This window comes from Notothenia coriiceps, unplaced genomic scaffold, assembly GCF_000735185.1.
Source record: "Notothenia coriiceps isolate Sejong01 unplaced genomic scaffold, NC01 NC01_scaffold00000286, whole genome shotgun sequence".
NCBI classification, from domain to species: domain Eukaryota; kingdom Metazoa; phylum Chordata; class Actinopteri; order Perciformes; family Nototheniidae; genus Notothenia; species Notothenia coriiceps.
Window position 1 is genome coordinate 36 of NW_011332987.1, and position 19,751 is coordinate 19,786.

General features: G+C 38.8%; 1 protein-coding gene across 1 annotated transcript; it reads left to right on the forward strand.

Moving 5' to 3' along the window:
- Positions 1 to 2,742: 2,742 nt before the first annotated feature.
- adcy1b (adenylate cyclase 1b) lies at positions 2,743 to 16,961 on the forward strand. Its single transcript, XM_010790790.1, has 17 exons — positions 2,743 to 2,802; positions 4,061 to 4,188; positions 5,326 to 5,484; positions 5,922 to 6,063; positions 7,200 to 7,355; positions 9,307 to 9,504; positions 10,434 to 10,531; positions 10,664 to 10,748; positions 11,214 to 11,303; positions 11,537 to 11,796; positions 12,513 to 12,639; positions 12,967 to 13,083; positions 13,192 to 13,338; positions 13,413 to 13,511; positions 13,626 to 13,740; positions 13,853 to 13,977; positions 14,979 to 16,961. The coding sequence occupies exons 1-17, from the start codon at positions 2,743 to 2,745 to the stop codon at positions 15,396 to 15,398; spliced, it is 2,526 nt and encodes an 841-aa protein (XP_010789092.1). The 3' UTR covers positions 15,399 to 16,961.
- The last annotated feature ends 2,790 nt before the right edge of the window (positions 16,962 to 19,751 follow it).

Genomic DNA, 19,751 nt, shown 5'->3' on the forward strand with positions numbered 1-19,751 from the left:
TATGTTTTATGTCTTGTCCTTGTATGTTTCTTTGTAAAGCGACCTTGAGGTTATGAAAGGCGCTATATAAATTCAAGTTATTATTATTATAAGTTGGCAAACTCACATGAGGCAGATTTAAAAAAGGAAGGTCAAATTTGAAGTGGCAGAGGCCAAGACAAGAAATGAATGTGTTTTTAAGGTGTTCCTAAATATTGTTTAAGAGAAAGTTTACTTACAGACAAACATATTAAGTATTTTACAATTAAACTACACAAATGACGTTGCTGAGGGGTCCAAAAATGTGTTAACAGCACCCCAAGTAGTTTTTCTTTCATCTTTTAATCCTTTGAAGAAAACCAAGAAGTCCTTCTTGTTTTCTATTTCAACCAAGTGTTCTGAAAATCAGTGCCATCTTTATAAATACAACACTTTTGGACTGCTGAACATTGGTTCTTTGTTGTATTCTTCATCTTTGTATCTGTTAAATATATCTACATTAATATGTTTACTTAACAGATCTACAACACCTGCTCGTTCCAACCCACCAGTTTGTGGTGGGTGGAGGAAGTGTTAATATATTATTCATTTGTTGTCGCACATAAATTATTGCATGTTAATTTGAATCAATAAAAGAGCTGGGTGACTAAAAGGGAAAAATCCTGTGAATTCCTGGCATGCAGGCGGAGATTTAGACAAATCTATGGAGCCTGGGAAATGTTTATAAAAAGATTTCGCCCTTGCAATGAATCATTGTCTGCCTTTATCGATAACATGTGGACATTATATAATAATTGTAAGGTAGGCTGGAAAATGTTTGACAAATCTAAGCAATGGCCTAATATAAAATGCATTAAATACTGGGATTGGTTATACTTTGAGCTAAGAGAAGTGTTTCATCTCTGCTATAAATCTACCTGTTCAATCAGTCAGAGAAGGGCCAGTACAAAGATATATAGCTTCAATCACACGTCTGTCTGTGTCCATTAAACCTCCCCAAGCTACAGGAGTGGAAGCCCTAATCTTTAGCCACATCAATAATATGTACTGAGCACTGATCTTTGTCTCTGTGTTGACAAGACAGAGCGTGGCGTGTACTGCTGTCTCCTTTGAGGAATTGTAGGAAATGAACTGCTGCTACTCTCAGCTGGCTCGTCTTTTTTTTTAATAATCATTTACTAGATTACCCATCCCTGTCGCTGTGTCCCTTTTGGTATCGCCCTCTTTGTCTGTGTATGCTGAATGATTGCTAATTTCTATCACTGAAAGCATTTGGTTGTTTGTATTTAAGGTCCCTGCACACTAGACTTTTGATAATTCTGCTCCCATATATTCTGACCTCACCGAAAACACATAAACTATCCAAAACGTTTTAAGAATGTCTTTCCTTCTTAAAAGAAAGTGTGATTAGGTGTCAATTCTACCTGTCTCTAACACTCAAAACCCATCTTGACCACCAAGATTGCCCACACTGCTTCAGTCACATGACGTTGGTAATCCTGCCTGCAGGACTGAATCAGCCCCTAAGCCTTTCACATTGCAGATTAGCAGAGACTCTGTAAGTACCAGGGCTTTCCCCCACTTCCTGGAGCTCCAACTATATCTCACTGTAGGGCCATCTGCTCCACCGTGACCTGAGTAACCACAAATAGACCTCATTGGCTTTGTTACAGTGAACAGGTTTTTAATAGAAGATGGGAAAGACCTGGAGAGGATAGCAGTCGAGTGTCGAGTTTATAGATCAAGATTCAGTTCAAAGGACATTTAGCATTTCAAGTAAAGTGTCTGTTTTGTGCACCTGTCTTGTATGAGGATGAGTATGATGGAGTGAAATAACTCTCAAAATAGTAAAGTAAAACAAAAGCTCTGTATTTTCTATGCTCAATTACAGAAAAACAACAGTTTTGAAGCTAGGATATATTTTGGTAGTTTTATCACTGAGATAATTACAGTGACTGTCGGTTGGATATTTTGTATGAAGGAAAGATAAGAGATGGAACTTTGTTGATCTTCATAAAGGAAATGAATGAAGAAATAAAGCAGTACAATAAAAAACCAGAGACATATGCAAGAGTAAATACAGATATTTAGGAAATGATACTTCATGCAATTAAAGATACATAATGGAAATGGTAAACTGTAAAATAACTAATACCATTGTGGTAAATAAGTAGATAATTAATATTGTGCTAGTTCATATGAAATAAGAAACCTGTATATGTAAGGGAAATCAGGACAATATTTGATCATAATTGCAGCTCAAAAGTCTATACAACATGCATCTCTCTATATTTGACTGTTTCTGAATTTTTATTTTACATTACATTTCCTTTCATTTGGAAAGCTTTTATCCAAAGCGACCTACAATAAGTGCAACAGCCATAGAGATTCAAACTCGGGACAAAGAGGAAAGTGCAGATATACAGTATTCACTTCAAGCAAGTCAAACCATTGTAAGTGCTGGTGAATTATACAAGGCCTACATTGTTATTATTTGTATGCTTCTATTTTTTTCTCAAGAATGTACCAAGGAGCAGCAGCAAAGTGCATCTGATGCATTTTCAGTTCGCAACAGAGGATCTGCATTTTACATGTGCCTCCATGCCTCTCAGCACTAAGCATGACCAACGCGTGTAAAGCTACACAGGACAAATAGTTTCCCTTTTTTCCCTGAAACACACATGGCTAACATGTTAAAAATAGAGCGTCTTGTCTTCTGCCCACCATTGTGCATAATTATGAGTCTTTGTGCTCTCCACATGCATGGCCAGCGACCCTATTACCTCCATGGAAACAATAAAGAGTTATGAGAAGGTGTCCACGGTAACCTGGTCTCCCTGGTGAAATCTGTGTCTGTTGCTCATATCCTCTAATAATGGATTATATTTGTAAGCGCCTTTTTATGCCAGTCCTTACTGTCCCCAAAGACTGAGAGAGTGACTCACCTTTTTCCCTAAAGTGAGACTGATCTGTTGATTGCATTGTGGGAAACATTTTAGCGTTAGTTTGAGATTAAGCCTCAAGAGTTTGCATGTAATAATGAACATGCTTTACAAGTATCAGTCCATGTGGTGATGTGGTCATATATGTATAACTGTTGTTGTTTAACTGTCTTATCTGTTGTCTCTTAGATTTTGTACTTATATTTATTTATATATTTCTCTTAAACCTAGAGTCTATGAGATGGGTTCTATAACTGTAACTTTCTCTCTGTCATTTGGTCTTTTTGCACTGCACAGCAGGTGTTGACAGTGGCATAGATTTATGTGTGCGCTGTTGCAGCCATAAAACAATATATTAATCAAAGTGCAACAGGCTATTTCTATGAATAGCTTTTCAAATGGGCAACACTTCCTAGGCGACTGCTTTACTGAGAAACAGGGATGTGCTGCTCTCAGGAAATGAACCACTGAGAAAAAAGTTTATTCTCTGTTTTAAATTGTTTAAACTAACAATAATATATAATTAATTAGCTCTATCCTGCTGCGGAAGAAAGCATATTCTTCATTCTAATAAAAACTTTTAATCAGTGTAATTTGCCTAAAATCTTGCTGAATGACATATTATAAACACACATTTTTTTGATAAGTGAGTTACAAATGAAAATAAAATGATAAATATAGATTTCATAATAATAATAATAATAATGCATTTTATTTATATAGCGCTTTTCACAACTCAAAGACGCTTTACAGTATGAGGGAGGGTAGACAAACAAGGACAGGCAAACAAGTAAGTATAGTAAAATAAAAAATAAATAAAAAGGCAGTCAAGAGGAAGTTGATTGAGAGGGGGGGGGGCTTATTTGAAGTGCCTTATCTCCTGCACCATGAACTCAATCATGCTTTCAGCAAATGATACAATGATGGATATAAATCAGTGTAATGGATCAACTGTAATTAAACGTCAGACTTTTTAACTGCTCTCAGAAACCACTGCTGCTACTAGGATTAAACTAGAGTGATGATACAAGGTTTGATCCCAAGAGAGATAGGTGTTATAGCACTGGTGATAAAACTGTTCTGTAACCGACCCCTCTTGGAGGAATGCAGGGAGTCACAATATCCTTTTTGATTGGCAGGAGAACCACTGTCGCAGGATTAAGATCCTGGGGGATTGCTACTACTGCGTGTCTGGACTGACCCAACCCAAGGCCGACCACGCCCACTGCTGTGTAGAGATGGGTCTGGACATGATTGACACCATAACGTGAGTCATCATATTATAGTTCTTTATTTAGCAGTATCACATGTATTAATATTAGTTCAACTATAAAGGGTTCTATGGGTTTAAACACATGAAACCACTATTTTCTGTCTTTATTTCCTATCGGTGTGGTAGAAATCTGCCCTTTGATATTTATTCTTTCCTTAACACACTGTTTAACTGAGTCCATGTTGAGAGATTTCTTGGAGGGAAGCAGCCTGAGTGGCCATGTGTGCTGTGAGCAAATTCTAACACTGAACATCTGACTGAGCAGAACTTCAATTGGCTGAGAACAGGAAAGGCTTTAATGGAAAAAGAAAATAGGCTCTTTTATTGAGCTTGTTTTTCTCGCATAGCCTGCAGGGTTTCAACAGGGGGGGGGGGAAGACAACTAAAAGAAAGTGAGTGATTAAGGTGCAGTCGAGGATTGAATCAGAAACTTTGATTCCTTGGAAATACGTTTTTCTTAAACACTGATTAAATGCTCAACTTGGCAGTCCCTTTTGTTCTTTGACGTTCAAAGCGTTATATGATTGTTTTCAAATACATCCACAGATAATGAAGATATGGGATTGCATTTTAAGATTGGAACATTTTTAGGGAGATAGGAAAACAAATTAAAATGTAATTAAATCAAAATGGACAGAGATGAAATAATCGGGTGGAAAATAAATCCCAAATGAACGACTATAAAATTTTTTAAATATTAAGACGTTATGACAACAATGTTTTTTTGTGTAACACTGATGATTTTCTTTATGTATAAACTTAAAATTATAAAAGTAGTGGTCCAACCTATGATGGTTTAACTTTAAAACATATAAGGTTGGTTTGCAGACTGCTTGAGAACCCTTTCATATTATCTATAATGATACAGCTTAAAGAGACAATCCTCTAACACAGTTTCCTATTATTTTATGTCTATTAAGTCTAGTTTGAGAGACATATGTATTATTAGCATATGTATCATTTAGAAAATGTACAGTGCTTGTGTTAATGTGTTAATGTCCCAATGTTATTTTGGGTGTTTTTTTATGCTTCCTTTGTATGTTCAGTCTAATTATACATAAGGATTTAGGTATAAATATAGATATGACCTTAAAACCTTTCTGTAACACTTATTGCCTTCTGCCCTTGCAGGTCAGTCGCTGAGGCCACTGAAGTCAACCTCAACATGCGCGTGGGCCTGCATACAGGTCGGGTGCTTTGTGGAGTACTCGGCCTCAGAAAATGGCAATATGATGTTTGGTCCAATGATGTTACCCTAGCCAATGTAATGGAGGCGGGAGGACTTCCTGGGTCAGTATTTGACATTTTACATAAAATAAAGCCTCAATAGCTGTGGAAAGTAATTCTGTGATCTGGAAATGGCACGTGACATGTACAGTGAGGTGTGAATCATTTCAATATTGTCCTGTATCAAAGTCTGTCCTAATGCTAGTGCTTTTAAATACTTCTAATTGATTAAGAAAGATCAGGAGGAAAGGCAAACTCCTGAGGAAACAAGGATTCTAACTTTAACTACAACTCTCACATGTTTGCATAACAATAGAATGAATTAGAAAGCTAAGGAAATGTTTTTGTGGAATTTTGAATAGAGTTATTTTGACAGTCTCTAGCAACCCTCCTCTGCAGATAACCTGCTTGTAACTGTTTGTGTTGAATGCCCCTCACTGCTGCATCAGAGAGGCTGTCAGTAGTGTTGTGTATAATCCTGTCCCACCTCTGTCCCACAGGAAAGTTCACATAACCAAATCTACGCTGGAGTGCCTAAATGGAGATTATGAAGTGGAGCCTGGAAACGGTCACGAAAGGAATGCCTTCCTCCAAAAACATGAAATTGAAACCTTCTTTATAGTGCCATCTCACCGACGGAAGGTATGGTATTTCAATTCTGTGCTAAGGAATTAATCACCTGTAATTTAGCTTTTAGCAGAAAAAAAAGATAGAATCTTTTTGAATTACACTTCCAATAAAGCCTTGGCCTTAGTTGAACCATTTTATTTCTAGACACTGCGTAGACCTTGACAAAGCTGTAGCTGTATGCTAATCAGCATTTGACTATAGATTCAGATTAAGAAAGCTAATCTTGACCTGTCTTAAACCCTATGCAAGACAACGATGAATCAAAAACAAGGTGTTGACTAAAGAATATAGTATTGTATAATGGAGCTCTCACACATTTGTAGTTGAGCTGACATCTCTTCCGGCCTGTTATACATTGGACTGGAGCTAGAGGCCTGTGGCATCTATCATCTCCAATCTGCACTGTCTTACAAACGGAGATATATGTGTGTGTGTGTGTCAGTGCATACACATAAACATGCACATCTTCAACAGCCACAAGCAACTGGAGAGGGAATTTCAGTCTTGGTTTAGTATTCCTCTCCTCTCCTCTCCTCTCCTCTCCTCTCCTCTCCTCTCCTCTCCTCTCCTCTCCTTTCCTCTTAGTCATTGCATAAGGTTTAATGGTATGCAATATAAGCTTGAACATAGGTCACTTAGGTCCTTATATGAACCTGTAATATCCCGGTTAGGTGTTTTTTTCTTTGCTATGTAGAAACTTAGCTAATCCTCTTAATGCAGTGGATGGTTAGACTGCATGAGAGGCATTGCTCACAGAAAGATGTGCCCTAACTAAGCTGCATTAGGAAGCCTGCTATCACTCTCCTATTGTGCCTTTTATTACTCCTGCTTTGGGACACACCTCCTATGATGTGTGGACAACAAAACACATATTTCTTACTATAAATGAGAATTCCTCAAAGTCTTGAAACTATTCCTAATCTTAATCACTCTCTCTAAATTAGCTATATAAAGAATGAAGGCAGCAGTCCTTAAACTATTACTCACATTATATATATATTTAAACCACCATCTAATACAATTCATTGAGCTGTTAAAATGATTGCATGCTTGTGTGTGCATGTACTGTCCAATCCACTTACATAATATATATAACTGTGTAGGGTATCATGACTAAATCTTTGTTCCCGTTTCTTATCTGGTGGCAGATATTCCCAGGATTGATTCTTTCGGATATAAAGCCCGCCAAAAAGATGAAGTTCAAAACTGTGTGCTACTTACTAGTGCAGCTTATGCACTGCAGGAAGATGTTCAAGGCTGAGATTCCCTTCTCCAATGTCATGAACTGCGAGGACGGTGATAAGGTATAAACGCTCAGTGTCTGTGTTGACAGTTCTGTGTTTGTTCGTGCTGTGATTTATGTAAATTGAGACCAAAATGTATTCAGTAAAGTCAGAATGTCTAGAGTTTTCTGTTTGATAATGCTTGTTTCACTTACCTGGTTTCCCAAATGCCCTTAAATATCTTTATTTACACTACAACCAGATTTGTTGTTGTTTTTATGCAAGATATTAGAACATAACATTTAGATGTGAAAACTATAGCTAAGAATATCTCTTGGCTAATTATCCCTTTCAAATTAAGATTTTATTGACAGAAATGTAGTTGTCAAAGTATACATGTTGATCAGTAAAACTATATTTGGCATTCACAGGATGTATACTTTATAGTAAGCAGCTAGGGAGTGATAGTAACCTCTGTCAGACACCAACGTACTATGTCCCCTTGAATAAACTGTGACACTGGAAATCTGGCAACATGTCAAAGAACTTAGTTGACCTTGTGTGCCTGAAAAAAAAACCCTGTGGCTTGGCAGCTTTACAATTACTGCAGCAACTGTTTTTGTCCAGATTTTCACGTGTGTGTCATGTGGGGACAACTAAATAACTAAACTCGTATAAAGGGACTTAATTATACCCCGAAATCGTCCGAATATATTTCAGAGTAAAGACTAACAAAAGGACCCAGTATCATCTTCAGGCTTTTATAATGTGGCCCTCAGTGTCTGCATCTAGTATGTCTTAACCTCACACTGTCTCCTCCAGAAGGCAGATTAGTATAAAATGAAAGACAAATGGAAAAGTGCTGACAGGTTAAGTCATCATGCACTTTTACTGAATGGAAATGTTGCATTCAGACCACACACACTCAAATTGTTTGAAAAGACATGCATTCATGGCACGGAGGGGAGCAATATGAGAGAAAAGGGTAGACTGAATAGGATTTTTGATGCATCAGACATGGCCGTCTGATGTGTCCTGTGCTACGCTGAGCAATATGGGATATAAGGACAAGTAAGCATCTAACCTTCACTGTGGTGCTTCTGCTTCATGAATAACAAAACGAGAGAGAGTGTGAGAGAGGCACCGAGAAATAATGGATGGAAATGGAGGGATAAAGGAAGAAGAAAAAACTGGATGAAAGAAAAAACAGATACATGAAGTAAGGGAAGAAGAAAATAGGAAAGAAGGAAGTAAGGATGGATGACCGGGGAAGAAAAGCCGGAATCAAGGCAGATTACACAAAATCAGAAAAGGATAGAAAAGAGAAAGGATATATAGACTGGAGCAGGGAAAGAAAGGAAGGGGAGAAAGGAGGTAAATGAGAAATAATAGATAGAAACAGGTAGGGTAACGAAGGACACACAGAAGTATGAAGAGAAGCAGGAAATAAGGAAAATGATATGAAAGCAGGGAAGGAAGAAAGAATATACTGGAACACAGAAGTAAGAAAGAAACAGGGAGAGAAAGCAGGAAGTAAGGAAGAATACACAAGGACAGAGAGAACAAGGAGGAAATCAAGGAAGTCAATGAGCTGTACGCATTTATGTCATGTCATGAACTCATGAACAGTCTGGTGATCATAGCTCCCCCTTTGCCAGCCTGCTGTGAAACAGAGCTACACAATTCCTCCAGCACTTACTAACATGCACACACACACACACCCACGTACACACACACAAACAACCACTCGATGATAACTATCTGGCTTTGCTCCAATGCCCAATGTTTTGTAAAGCTGGGCTGCCGAAGACACTTAGACACAGTGGGCTGCATTCAGTAATGAAGTTAAGTGTGAAAGCAATGTCCTTATTTGAAAGTATAATCAGCTGCCCGTGTTTATTGTTGACTCTTATTCACCCTTGTTCCCAATATGATAATACTCCAGTAGGGCAGAGAATACAGCGCTGTGTTTCTCACACTGTTGTTTCTCAACTTCTGCATATTCAGTGAAGATTTCCTTTTTTATCTAAAGCGGAGAGCAATGCGAACGGCTCCACAGAAGCTGAGGAACCGTCCCAATGCGAACCAGGCTACTGTGATCCAGAGCAGTCCCAGAACCCGGGTCAACCGCTACATCGGGCGTCTGATCGAGGCCCGCCAAACCGAGTCTGACACGGCGGATCTCAACTCCCTCACACTCATGTACAAGTCCCCTGAGCGAGAGACGAGGGTGAGGGAGACACATACTGCACCTGTAAAGTCAGATATAAAGGTCACCTATTATGCAAAATCCTGTTTTCTGGTCTGTGGCGGCTCAATCTACAGTTACGTTTGAGTCGCCGAGAGGCTATAAACTGTGACGCGTTTTCGAAGAGAAAGTCCATACTGAAGCAAGATAGTTTTAGGATATTTAATAAACAAAATCATTACATGGTAACTATGGACAAGACGGTCAACAACAAAAATGACAACAAAAAAAAATGCTCACAAGCTCACCCTCTGTCATCCGCACTTGACATTAAACAGGTGACTTATATAGGAAAACCACAGCCATGTGACAATTACCGGAAGTGCTCAACAAACAAATAAAAGTGACATAAAAAAAAAATAATAATAATACAAATAATGAACTTGGGCTAAGTAGCATTATGGCAATGTATTGTATACATAAACATGTGTCCCCTCTGTGTAAAGAGATTTTGAAAGTTTCAGGAAAAAATATTGGCTCACTTTTTGTCCTGATCCATTTATATAAAATTCTGTCTGAAAATGATCAGATTGTGTGATGTCATAAAGATTTGTTGGCTTGTGTAACCATTAGCCAATCACCAACCAAGGTAACCCCTCACCTTATCACCTGAATCTCCTCCTAGAGCACCATTTTGGTATTTTTAACCAAATATTTCTCAGAGGGGCGTGGGGGGTGGCTCCTTATTTTTCATCTAAGTAACAGACAGAGAATCAGCACTTTTGAAACAGGGCTGAAACAGATGGGTTTATGGGATGCTGCAATGCACGATCTGTTTGGTGTTTCGAGCCAAACACTTCAGAGACATGTTTTGTATATAACTGAGACCTATAATTTATTGATGAACAACAGTATATTAGGGGACCTTTAAAGGGATATGTTGTTACTCACTCTTATCTCTCTGGCATTAGTACCACCAGGTTCCTGATGAGTACTTCACCAGCGCTGTGGTTCTCTCCCTGATCCTAGCTGCCTTGTTCGGCCTTGTCTATCTCCTCATCATACCACAGTATGTACAGCAGATTCTGTGTAATCTTCTCTCTATTGCTTTCTCTTTCTCTATTTACCTCTTAATTATTCAGGTCTTTGACTTTTTGACTAACCCCCTCCATCTGTTTCTCCTATTGTATTCTCGTCTCAGGGGCACAGTGGTTCTTGTCCTTCTCGTCTTCTGCATCTGTTTCCTAGTAGCTTGTATCATGTACCTGCATATCACTAAAATACAGGTAAATGCAGCTGCTCTCTCATTCACTTTTGAATCACACTTTAACTTCATCCCTTGTATCTGAGGGCTAACAGAGGTGGCCAGTTTCTTCTTTAGATTTGTTCTCGCCTTAAGAGAAATATGTAAATGTTTTTTATAAAGCCAAGTCCATATTGATTCAGTATTAATTGGTTTGAAGATTAGTTTCCAAGCCCCTGTGCTGTCAGTTTTCCTTGAGGTTAATGGTCTTCCTTAATCCTGACCGCATCCTTTTATTTTTACACGTTGTTGCTTTTACATATTACTATTCTTCCTCTCTTTCTCTTTCTGTATTCTCTTGCCTTACTTACCCCATACACTTATACGCATGTATCAGTTTCCAGTTCCTTTCCTTATTCTATTCCTACTATTCTTATCATTTATTACAATAACAATACCTTATTGTGTCCGTCTCCTTTATCTAACTTGTCCTTGTTTTGTCTCTCAGTGTTTTCCAGGATGCCTGACCATCCAGATCCGCACTGCTCTCTGTATTTTCATAGTTCTCTTAATCTACGCTGTGGCCCAGGCCTGTGTGGTGAGTAAAGGCAACAGTAAAAATGTCATCCAACCAAATATGAATATAAAAACAATGCCTCCATGTCTTGTTATTGTACTTCCCTTTTCTGGTTAGACAATGTTATGCTTGTAAGCACATTTTTACTACAGCTCTAATACATGGTTTCAGTTGTACATAATACAAAAAAAGCTTGAAAATGTAAGATCACTGTCATCTGTATGCACATGTATCTCTCTGTTTGCCTCTGTCAGGTGGGCTGTATGCCCTGGTTGTGGATACGAGCCAACAACAACAGCTCCATCATCATCGTTGATTCCGACGTGGCCAACCACACGATGGAGGAGCTGCCTTGTGATGGTGCCCGCTACGCCTTTCTGTCCTGTGTAGTGGGCACACTCACCCTGGCACTTTTCCTGAGGGTTTTCTGGCTGCCAAAGATGATGCTAATGCTCGTTCTGGGGGTGCTGTATGTCACCGTGTTGGAGCTCAGCGAATTTCGAAAGACTGAAGGGTGAGCAGATCGCGGCACAACATGAACACAATCACCAAACACACAATCATGCAATACAGTACTTTTTTATTTGTCATTTCCTGAAGCTAATGGAGGCAGCGATTGACTGTGAGTGTCAAGCAATGCTTGTTTTCTCTTGTTGGATCCAGAGAACAGATAGATAACCAGGAGTTTGGAAGAACATTTACAGTACATGTTCTGAGATGTATGTGTGTGGAGGAGTCTTTGCTTGTCTGTAGCCCACACACTCTTTCATTTTCCACTCTTTGAAGCAGCACATGTGCTCATTAGTTCCAAATCAGAAGCCTGAAAGGACATTGTGGGCTGGATGTTGGTAGCGCGTTAGCTGTTTAAACCCAGTACTGAGGGGCCTGGCCAATGTTATTGCATCTTAGATCATAAATGTGCTCCTAAAAAAAGTCATTATGTTGAATTTGTTTAGGATTCTTTGGATTTAAGATCTTGTTTAAAAAGCTCACTTGTTTAGATTAGTCTGTTATTTAATCATAAATAAAATTGTATGTATCAACATTTCATTTCTTCCAATATGATATTTGTCCTGACATAAAATGAAACGAAAATAGTATTTTTCAATATGTTTTTAATAAAACCTTACTCGTGATTGTTCACAAAACTGTGTGGGGTCCATTCATCCCTCATGTGTAGTTTCCTGTGTGGTCAAGTCCAGTGCTGACTTGTGTTGGTCTCTTCCACAGTGGGGGGTCCTTCCACATCCGGGGCTATGAGCCCATCCTGTCTCTGTTGCTCTTTGTCAGTGCCCTGGCCCTCCACTCCAGACAACTTGACCTCAAACTGCGTCTGGACTTTCTATGGGCTGTGCAGGTGAGGACTTGTGTCCTGTGTGGATGTTAAGAGGCTTACATCTCATTATCATAATGCTTTAATAGAAAGGGCTGTAGAAATGCTGACATCATTTATTTGATTAAGTGGAATTACTAAAGCTGAATTTACAGCTTCTCATTTTCTAGTTATTTAATAAGCAGCATTTGTCATATAATGTATCCAGGTCTATTTAAAAACCAACTATGAAACAAGCACTCCATGTTATAAGACTCTTGTGTTTTTCTACTGACTCCTTGTGGTGAAAATGTGGAATTAGCTGCAGTACTAATTGCTGTGTATTTTTCTGTGGTCTATATTTGCTGTCAGGCGGAGGAGGATAGAGATGGCATGGAGAAAGTCAAACTGGACAACAGGAGGATCCTCTTCAATCTTCTCCCCGCACACGTGGCTCAACACTTCCTGTTGTCGAACCCGAAGAATATGGTGAGCCTCGCTAATAGACAGACAGGTAGATTAACAGACAGAAGACAAAAATAAATCAGAGACCTCAAAGGAAATACTGTTATACTGTATTTGTTCGTTTTACATCAGGATCTTTACTATCAGTCCTACGCACAAGTTGGTGTCCTGTTTGCCTCAATCCCAAACTTCAACGATTTCTACATCGAGCTGGATGGCAACAACATGGGAGTGGAGTGCCTGAGATTACTGAATGAGATCATCGCTGACTTTGATGAGGTAGGATGTTGATTTCTTGACTTTGAATTTGAAATGTGTTGCATTGTGTGTTTATCTGAACGCATGTTTTTCAGCTCATGGATAAGGGGTGCTACAAAGACATCGAGAAAATCAAAACCATTGGCAGCACTTACATGGCGGCTGTAGGCCTCGTCCCACCCGTTGGTGACAAGGTGACACATAGTTCCTGTGCCCTTATCTGATTGGATATATTACCTCATTATGAAGACAAAATTAGAGATCATGTAATGTACAGATATTTACTGACCTGTGTGCCTCCTCTTTAGGAGAAAATATCTGTTTACGACCATCTGAGCACAATAGCAGACTACGCCATCGAGATGTTTGACGTTTTGGATGAAATCAACTACCAGTCATACAATGAGTTTGTGTTGAGAGTGGGTACGTCCACCCTTGTTTTAACCCCTTAATGCAATCACATAGTTAATGACAATGAGAAATCTAACTGGACATTCTTTTTGTATTTGTTTAACACGATCTTCTGTTTGCATAGGTATCAATGTGGGTCCAGTGGTTGCAGGGGTGATTGGGGCGCGGCGACCTCAGTATGACATCTGGGGGAACACAGTCAATGTGGCCAGCAGGATGGATAGCACTGGAGTACCGGGAAAGATACAGGTATCTAACACACTTCATAATATTTAATTTATTTAATATGCAAAGCTAGTTTACAAACAATGCTTGAACTACATAAAAAGTGTAAGATGAATAAACCACATTTTCTTTTGCTTCCAATTTTGAAAAAAAAGGTTAAAGGTGGGGTAGGTAAGTTTGAGAAACCGGCTCGAGATACACTTTTTGTTATATTCCATGGAATGCTCTTAACATCCCGATAGCAATGAATATCTGAAGTGCTTTGACAAAAAATCCATACAAAAATGTCATCTGTGGAAGCCGTAGTACTGTAAAAAGCATGACCAATCATCTGAGCCAGCCCGGCTAAAATAACTGGATGGCCTACCTGCCTGTCAGCCTTCCATCTGTGCACAAACTTATCTCGTGCCCTCTTGGTCATGTACACGGTTCGTGTGGTGTTGGAGGAGGGCTCTATGAAAGAAGTGGCAGATTTTTTCCGGCTGTGTATTTTCAAATTCTAGCACACTCGAGCTGGTTTCTCCAAAATGACCTACCCCACCTTTAATAAACATGTTAATTAAATGATAACATTTTGACATATTTGATGTTAAGATGGGGAAGTAAATAATAATACCTAAATATACACACCGAGTGTTTCATTTTTTATATTTGATTGAGTTTATGCCATTAATAGGGATTCAAGGATCACCTATTTTCATTCTGCAACACAGGGTTATAAAACAAAGTGTAGTTGTAGTTCGGTATGCTACACACAAAAAACATGAAAAACAGAACAAACCAGTAGTACTTTCCTCTAGTTCATTTTTGGAATTGGCATCAGCAACAAAAACAATGGCGCATTCTGTGTGACGATAATAGGTCATCTTACCAGAACAAATTAGATACTATCAAACAATGTCCATCAATTTCAACTACATTTGAGCACCATGGATCATTGATGTAAACACACATTCCACCTCCTCCCAGCCAGGATCATTTTGTGAATAGATACACATGTATGTCTCCTTATTTTAATAACACAGGTGACTGAAGACGTGTTTCGCCTGCTAAACACCAACTATGACCTGGTGTGCCGGGGCAAAGTGAGTGTCAAGGGGAAAGGTGAGATGCTGACCTACTTCCTGGAAGGCAAGGTTCAGGGCGTGGGCACGGTGACCACCTCTTCAGTGGTGCGTTCTGCCAGCCTGGCGCGGCGGATCCACTCCTGCGGAAAGACGAGCGTCCCGACCAATCTGGTCAGTGTCTCCTCCGCTGCCAGCCTGACCGTGTACGCCAGCATGAGCAGCACCATACAGATGAGCACGGCCAACAGCAGCAACAGCCAAGCGATATGCCTGCCCTCACCCTTTGTGCCCGCAGTGGGTGAGGTGGATGAGGAGGACATAGAGATGACACATATTAAGATAGAGGCTGTGTCAGCTGTTGCAGATGTAGCAGTGTAGGAAGACACAAATATAAACACTGAATCCAGTAATGAAAACCCTGGTGGGAGGCCTAAAGAAGACAGGGCTGTCCAGGTATGTCCTTTAAATCCTGAGCTACTGGCACAACCCAGAATGTGCTCATTCAGGATATGAACTTCCAAATAAATGATATGGTGAAATGGACAATCATGCTCGATTTAGGGGGTTTTATCTGCTTCCTACTCATGGAAGTCAAACAGAAAGACATCCGTATTCTCAAGTCCTCTTTCTAACATCTCTATAATAACAGATGATTTGTGTTGTTCCTGGGATTCCCTCAGATCCAGGTATAATGTGCATCTTTGTTTTCTAAGTGGAGCATATTCCATGTACAAGAGATATGTGCATTGATATCCAGAAAAAGACTGATCATGCTATTGCTTTTGCACTGTCTTTCTGATTATGCCAAGGATACATTGCATTATTTACAGTGTACAACAGTGTTGTTTCTTTTTGGTGTGTGTAAGCATGCATGTGTGTACTTATGAGTGTGTGTATGCATGTGTGATTTATTCTGAATTGTAACAAAACAGCACAAAGTACTTTTTTATATTGAGAGCTCACTGGACTAAATAGGCTTTTTTGAGACATATTTACAGGTTATACTGCATGACTTTTTAAGAGCCGACAGCCATAGTAACGGTACTCCTGTCGAAAGAGAACCAAAGTATTGAACTTTCTTTCAATCTTTAGTTTTACTGCTCATATTGCATCAACATACAAGAGGGAGGAGGAAATGTTGCAGCAGGTTGAACAAATTGGCATATGTGACTCTAACAGGCGTTATCAGTAGACTTAAGAAGTGTCTTTTTGAACCCCATGGATAAGGCGACTGATGTTCAATTCCCCTGATTCCCGATAGTTCAACTTAATGTGGCAAGACATATTGCACTGAGTTGGATGTGTGCTTTGGAAACAAGTTACTGTAAAAACATCACAAAGAGGACTTAATGTATGGTGCATATATTATGTAGATATCCAGGAAGGCATTCATCCACACAGAAGAGAGCACATACATTGCTTAAGCACATCCAATAAGCACACAGCATCAAGTGCACAACTTAGTCCTTTAGCTTTAGCCTCCAAACGCTCCATCTACATTGACACAGTATCTCTAGACCACAGAAACTTTGGTGCGGGGTCAGGTTACCAGCGTCTATCAGGCACACATTACCGTTCTATGGCTCTTTTTGTAATTTTTTAACTACATTTAGAGTTTTACTCTGAGAAATATCAGCTTTAGCAGCACGTCTCCCAGATACTCCCGGTCTCAAAAACGCGATGCACTTCAAATAGCTTTGTAGCCTGTATCTTTATCAGCGTTCAACTTTTACTTGATCTGCGAGTGTGAATACATCCTGTTTCAAGTTGTTTGCCTTACTCAATAAGCTTACAGTGATTGCAACCTGCCTTTTTAGATATATTCACTTTGATATGCAGATTATACTTTTTGTAAATAGCTAAAAGCTGTAAACTATGTTGTATCTTGTACAGTGTAAAGTTGGGTTATTGAATATTTTGTAATAAAGACAATATTGGTGTATAAAATATAAAAAGAGTATTAATATAAAGAAGTAGGTGTTTAAAGGTTAAGTAAAGTTGTTTATTTGATTTTTTGGATGAGCCATATCAGGATTTCAAATCTAAATCACAATATTTACATTTTGTCCCTCAAACGCAGCACAGCAAACTAGCTTGTAACAAATATAACTTTTTATTGGAAGTTAATCATGATACTTATAGTCTATAACATTGTATTTCTTAAAACTTAGTTTATGGCTCTCGAAATAACAATTTTTACTCCAAAATATGGCAGATAATTACAGTTTATTTTTGCCAAACAGAGGGCTTCCACTGCCCAAAGCCAGATGAATGTCAACATGTCACAAACAAACTGAGCGGGGGCCAAAAATGTTTTCCCAGCGTTGATGTAGAATTTGTCTTGGGTTCACTCAGTGTAACAGTTCAGTCAACAAACGCCTGGCTTGCTCAATCATTTTCAATCCAGTACATTTTGCTTGGGAATTAAATGAACAAATTCTGGTCAGTTTTTTTAAAAGTTGCTTTGAATTGTGACATTGATGTATCCATAGGGAGTTCTTACTTTACCAGAAAAATACTTTAAAGTACAGCTGTTGTTTTTCTTGTCATGGTAAGTTCCCTGACTTCAAGCCTAAGTGGACATGAAGCAATGAAGGGAATTTCAAGGTGAATGAAATAACACAAATAACACTCCCCCTTGAGTCATCAGTGGAAAAAAGGGTCAAGATGAGTGAATCAGTTTCAGGCATTCATTAATGACACAATTTCAATAACCACGAAAACAGTAGCCTATATTATTTTCGTTTTATAATTTTTTTTCCACATCTATTTAATTTATGTTGTATTACCAATTAAGTATTCTGGGAGGAAACAATATATAAAGACAGTGATTTAGGTTCATGTACTTATGTTAGGTATATGCTGCTGTTGATCTCAAGAAAAATGTTCTTAAAAGATCTACTGAGTTTTTAACCCAAGCAAATATTCGTTAAAGGTAGGGTATGTAAGTTTGAGAAACCGAGAAACCGGCTCGAGATACACTTTTTGTTATATTCCATGGAATGCTCTTAACATCCCGATAGCAATGACAAAAAATCCATAAAAAAATGTCATCTGTGGAAGCCGTAGTACTATAAAAAGTTATTTTAGCCGGCCCGGCCCGGCTAAAATAACTGGATGGCCTATCTGCCTGTCAGCCTTCCATCTGTGCACAAACTTATCTCGTGCCCTCATTGGTCATGTGCACGTTTGTGTGTGTTGGAGGAGGGGCTCTGTAAGGAAGGCAGATTTTCTCCGGTCGTGTATTTTCAAATTCTAGCGATCTCGAGCCGGTTTCTCAAACTTACATACCCTACCTTTAACTATTCACCCATTAGGTGAAACTTAAATTATGTTTTTCTTTTAAACAAGCAACAATTCAGCTAATATTCAACTTTTATTACATTTTACTCAAATGCCATGTGCTTATCATTAGAGTCACCTCCTTATGGGGTAGGTAGGCCTATACACTGAAATGTGTGTGTCCCTTTAAAAAAAGTGTGACAGGTTACATTGCTTTATTTGTCACAAAGGATAAGCATTTCCACCTGTCACCTGTCTGCAATCAAGCTCTCTCACCTGATTTGAATTATCAACTAATTACAACCCACGATCAGGATCCTCACATGACAGGAACGCTCAGTCCTCCAGCCACATGGAACAAAATGTGAGTTCAAAGCCACTTTTTTAAATTAATTTATGGAAAGGTGTTCTGGTAATTCTGCTGTGTTTTAAAAAAAAAACTATAAATGGGGGAACAGAGGCCACGTTTGGAGACCATAGAGGAAGATTCATGGCAGGAAGATGAAACCGAAGGAAGCAAAAGTGGAGAAGAAGAGGAGGATTTTCAATTTCAAGTGGACACAAAAGAGGTGATGGTAGATGAAGAGAGCGAAGAAGATGATGGTGAACTGAGGGTTCAGAGACCTAGGCGACTGTCTGGTTCCCTCCGCCAAGCAAGTTGTCTCCAAAACCAATCTACCAACAAGGATCAGGAGGAAATGGAGAATTCCTCTGATTCAGATCGGAGCACACAAGCCCTGGATTTATGTGGTGAAGCTACAACACAACAGCCAAAAAGATTCGTAAATGAAGTGAAGTGTTCCATTAGCAAGTTGTTGAGAACAGAGGTGAGTTATTATGGCACATTTTACTTTCAAATGAATTATCAGACAACTCAAATGTGTAAGAGATTATGCTCTATTGTTTTAGGTATCCAAGGTTAAATGGCCAAAACACACACCACCTAAACTGTCAGTGCAAAAGAAGAGAGCCAGGAAGAGAGTCAAGAAGGTGTCTAAGGCTGTGAGTGTACATTTGAAACAGTTTTTCTTTTAATTATGAAAAAGAAAACTGATGAATGTATGTTGTTATTACCAAAGAAGCAGGGGTTTCCGAAGTGGCTGGTGGACCTGATGATCAACATTCAAGAGGCAACCACCCACCAGCTGGTGGTCGAGTAACGCTCACAGTCACACTTTCATTTTTGTTATTATCAAAAAATGTGTTCGAAAGGTAAAATAATTTGGCATACTAACAAGCGTTGTACATCATGTTTCTGCATGATGATGAGAAACATGTGTTCTTTTTTTTTAGTCAAAATCATCATATTTTGTTCTTGTAGAGTTTTATGGCTCTCTTTTTTTTGATTACCTCTTTGGCAAGTGTGTCTCTAGTTATATTTACTTTATTAAAATGATGTTTAATAATATAGAAACAGCAAACTAAAGACCCGAGTCATTTTTATATCTG

Excerpts from the sequence above, each read along its gene's own strand:
- adcy1b (XM_010790790.1), top strand. The coding sequence starts at position 2,743 with ATGGCCAGCGACCCTATTACCTCCATGGAAACAATAAAGAGTTATGAG. Across the intron at positions 5,485-5,921 it reads GAGGCGGGAGGACTTCCTGG|GAAAGTTCACATAACCAAAT; the intron begins GTCAGTATTTGA and ends TCTGTCCCACAG. Across the intron at positions 6,064-7,199 it reads TGCCATCTCACCGACGGAAG|ATATTCCCAGGATTGATTCT; the intron begins GTATGGTATTTC and ends ATCTGGTGGCAG.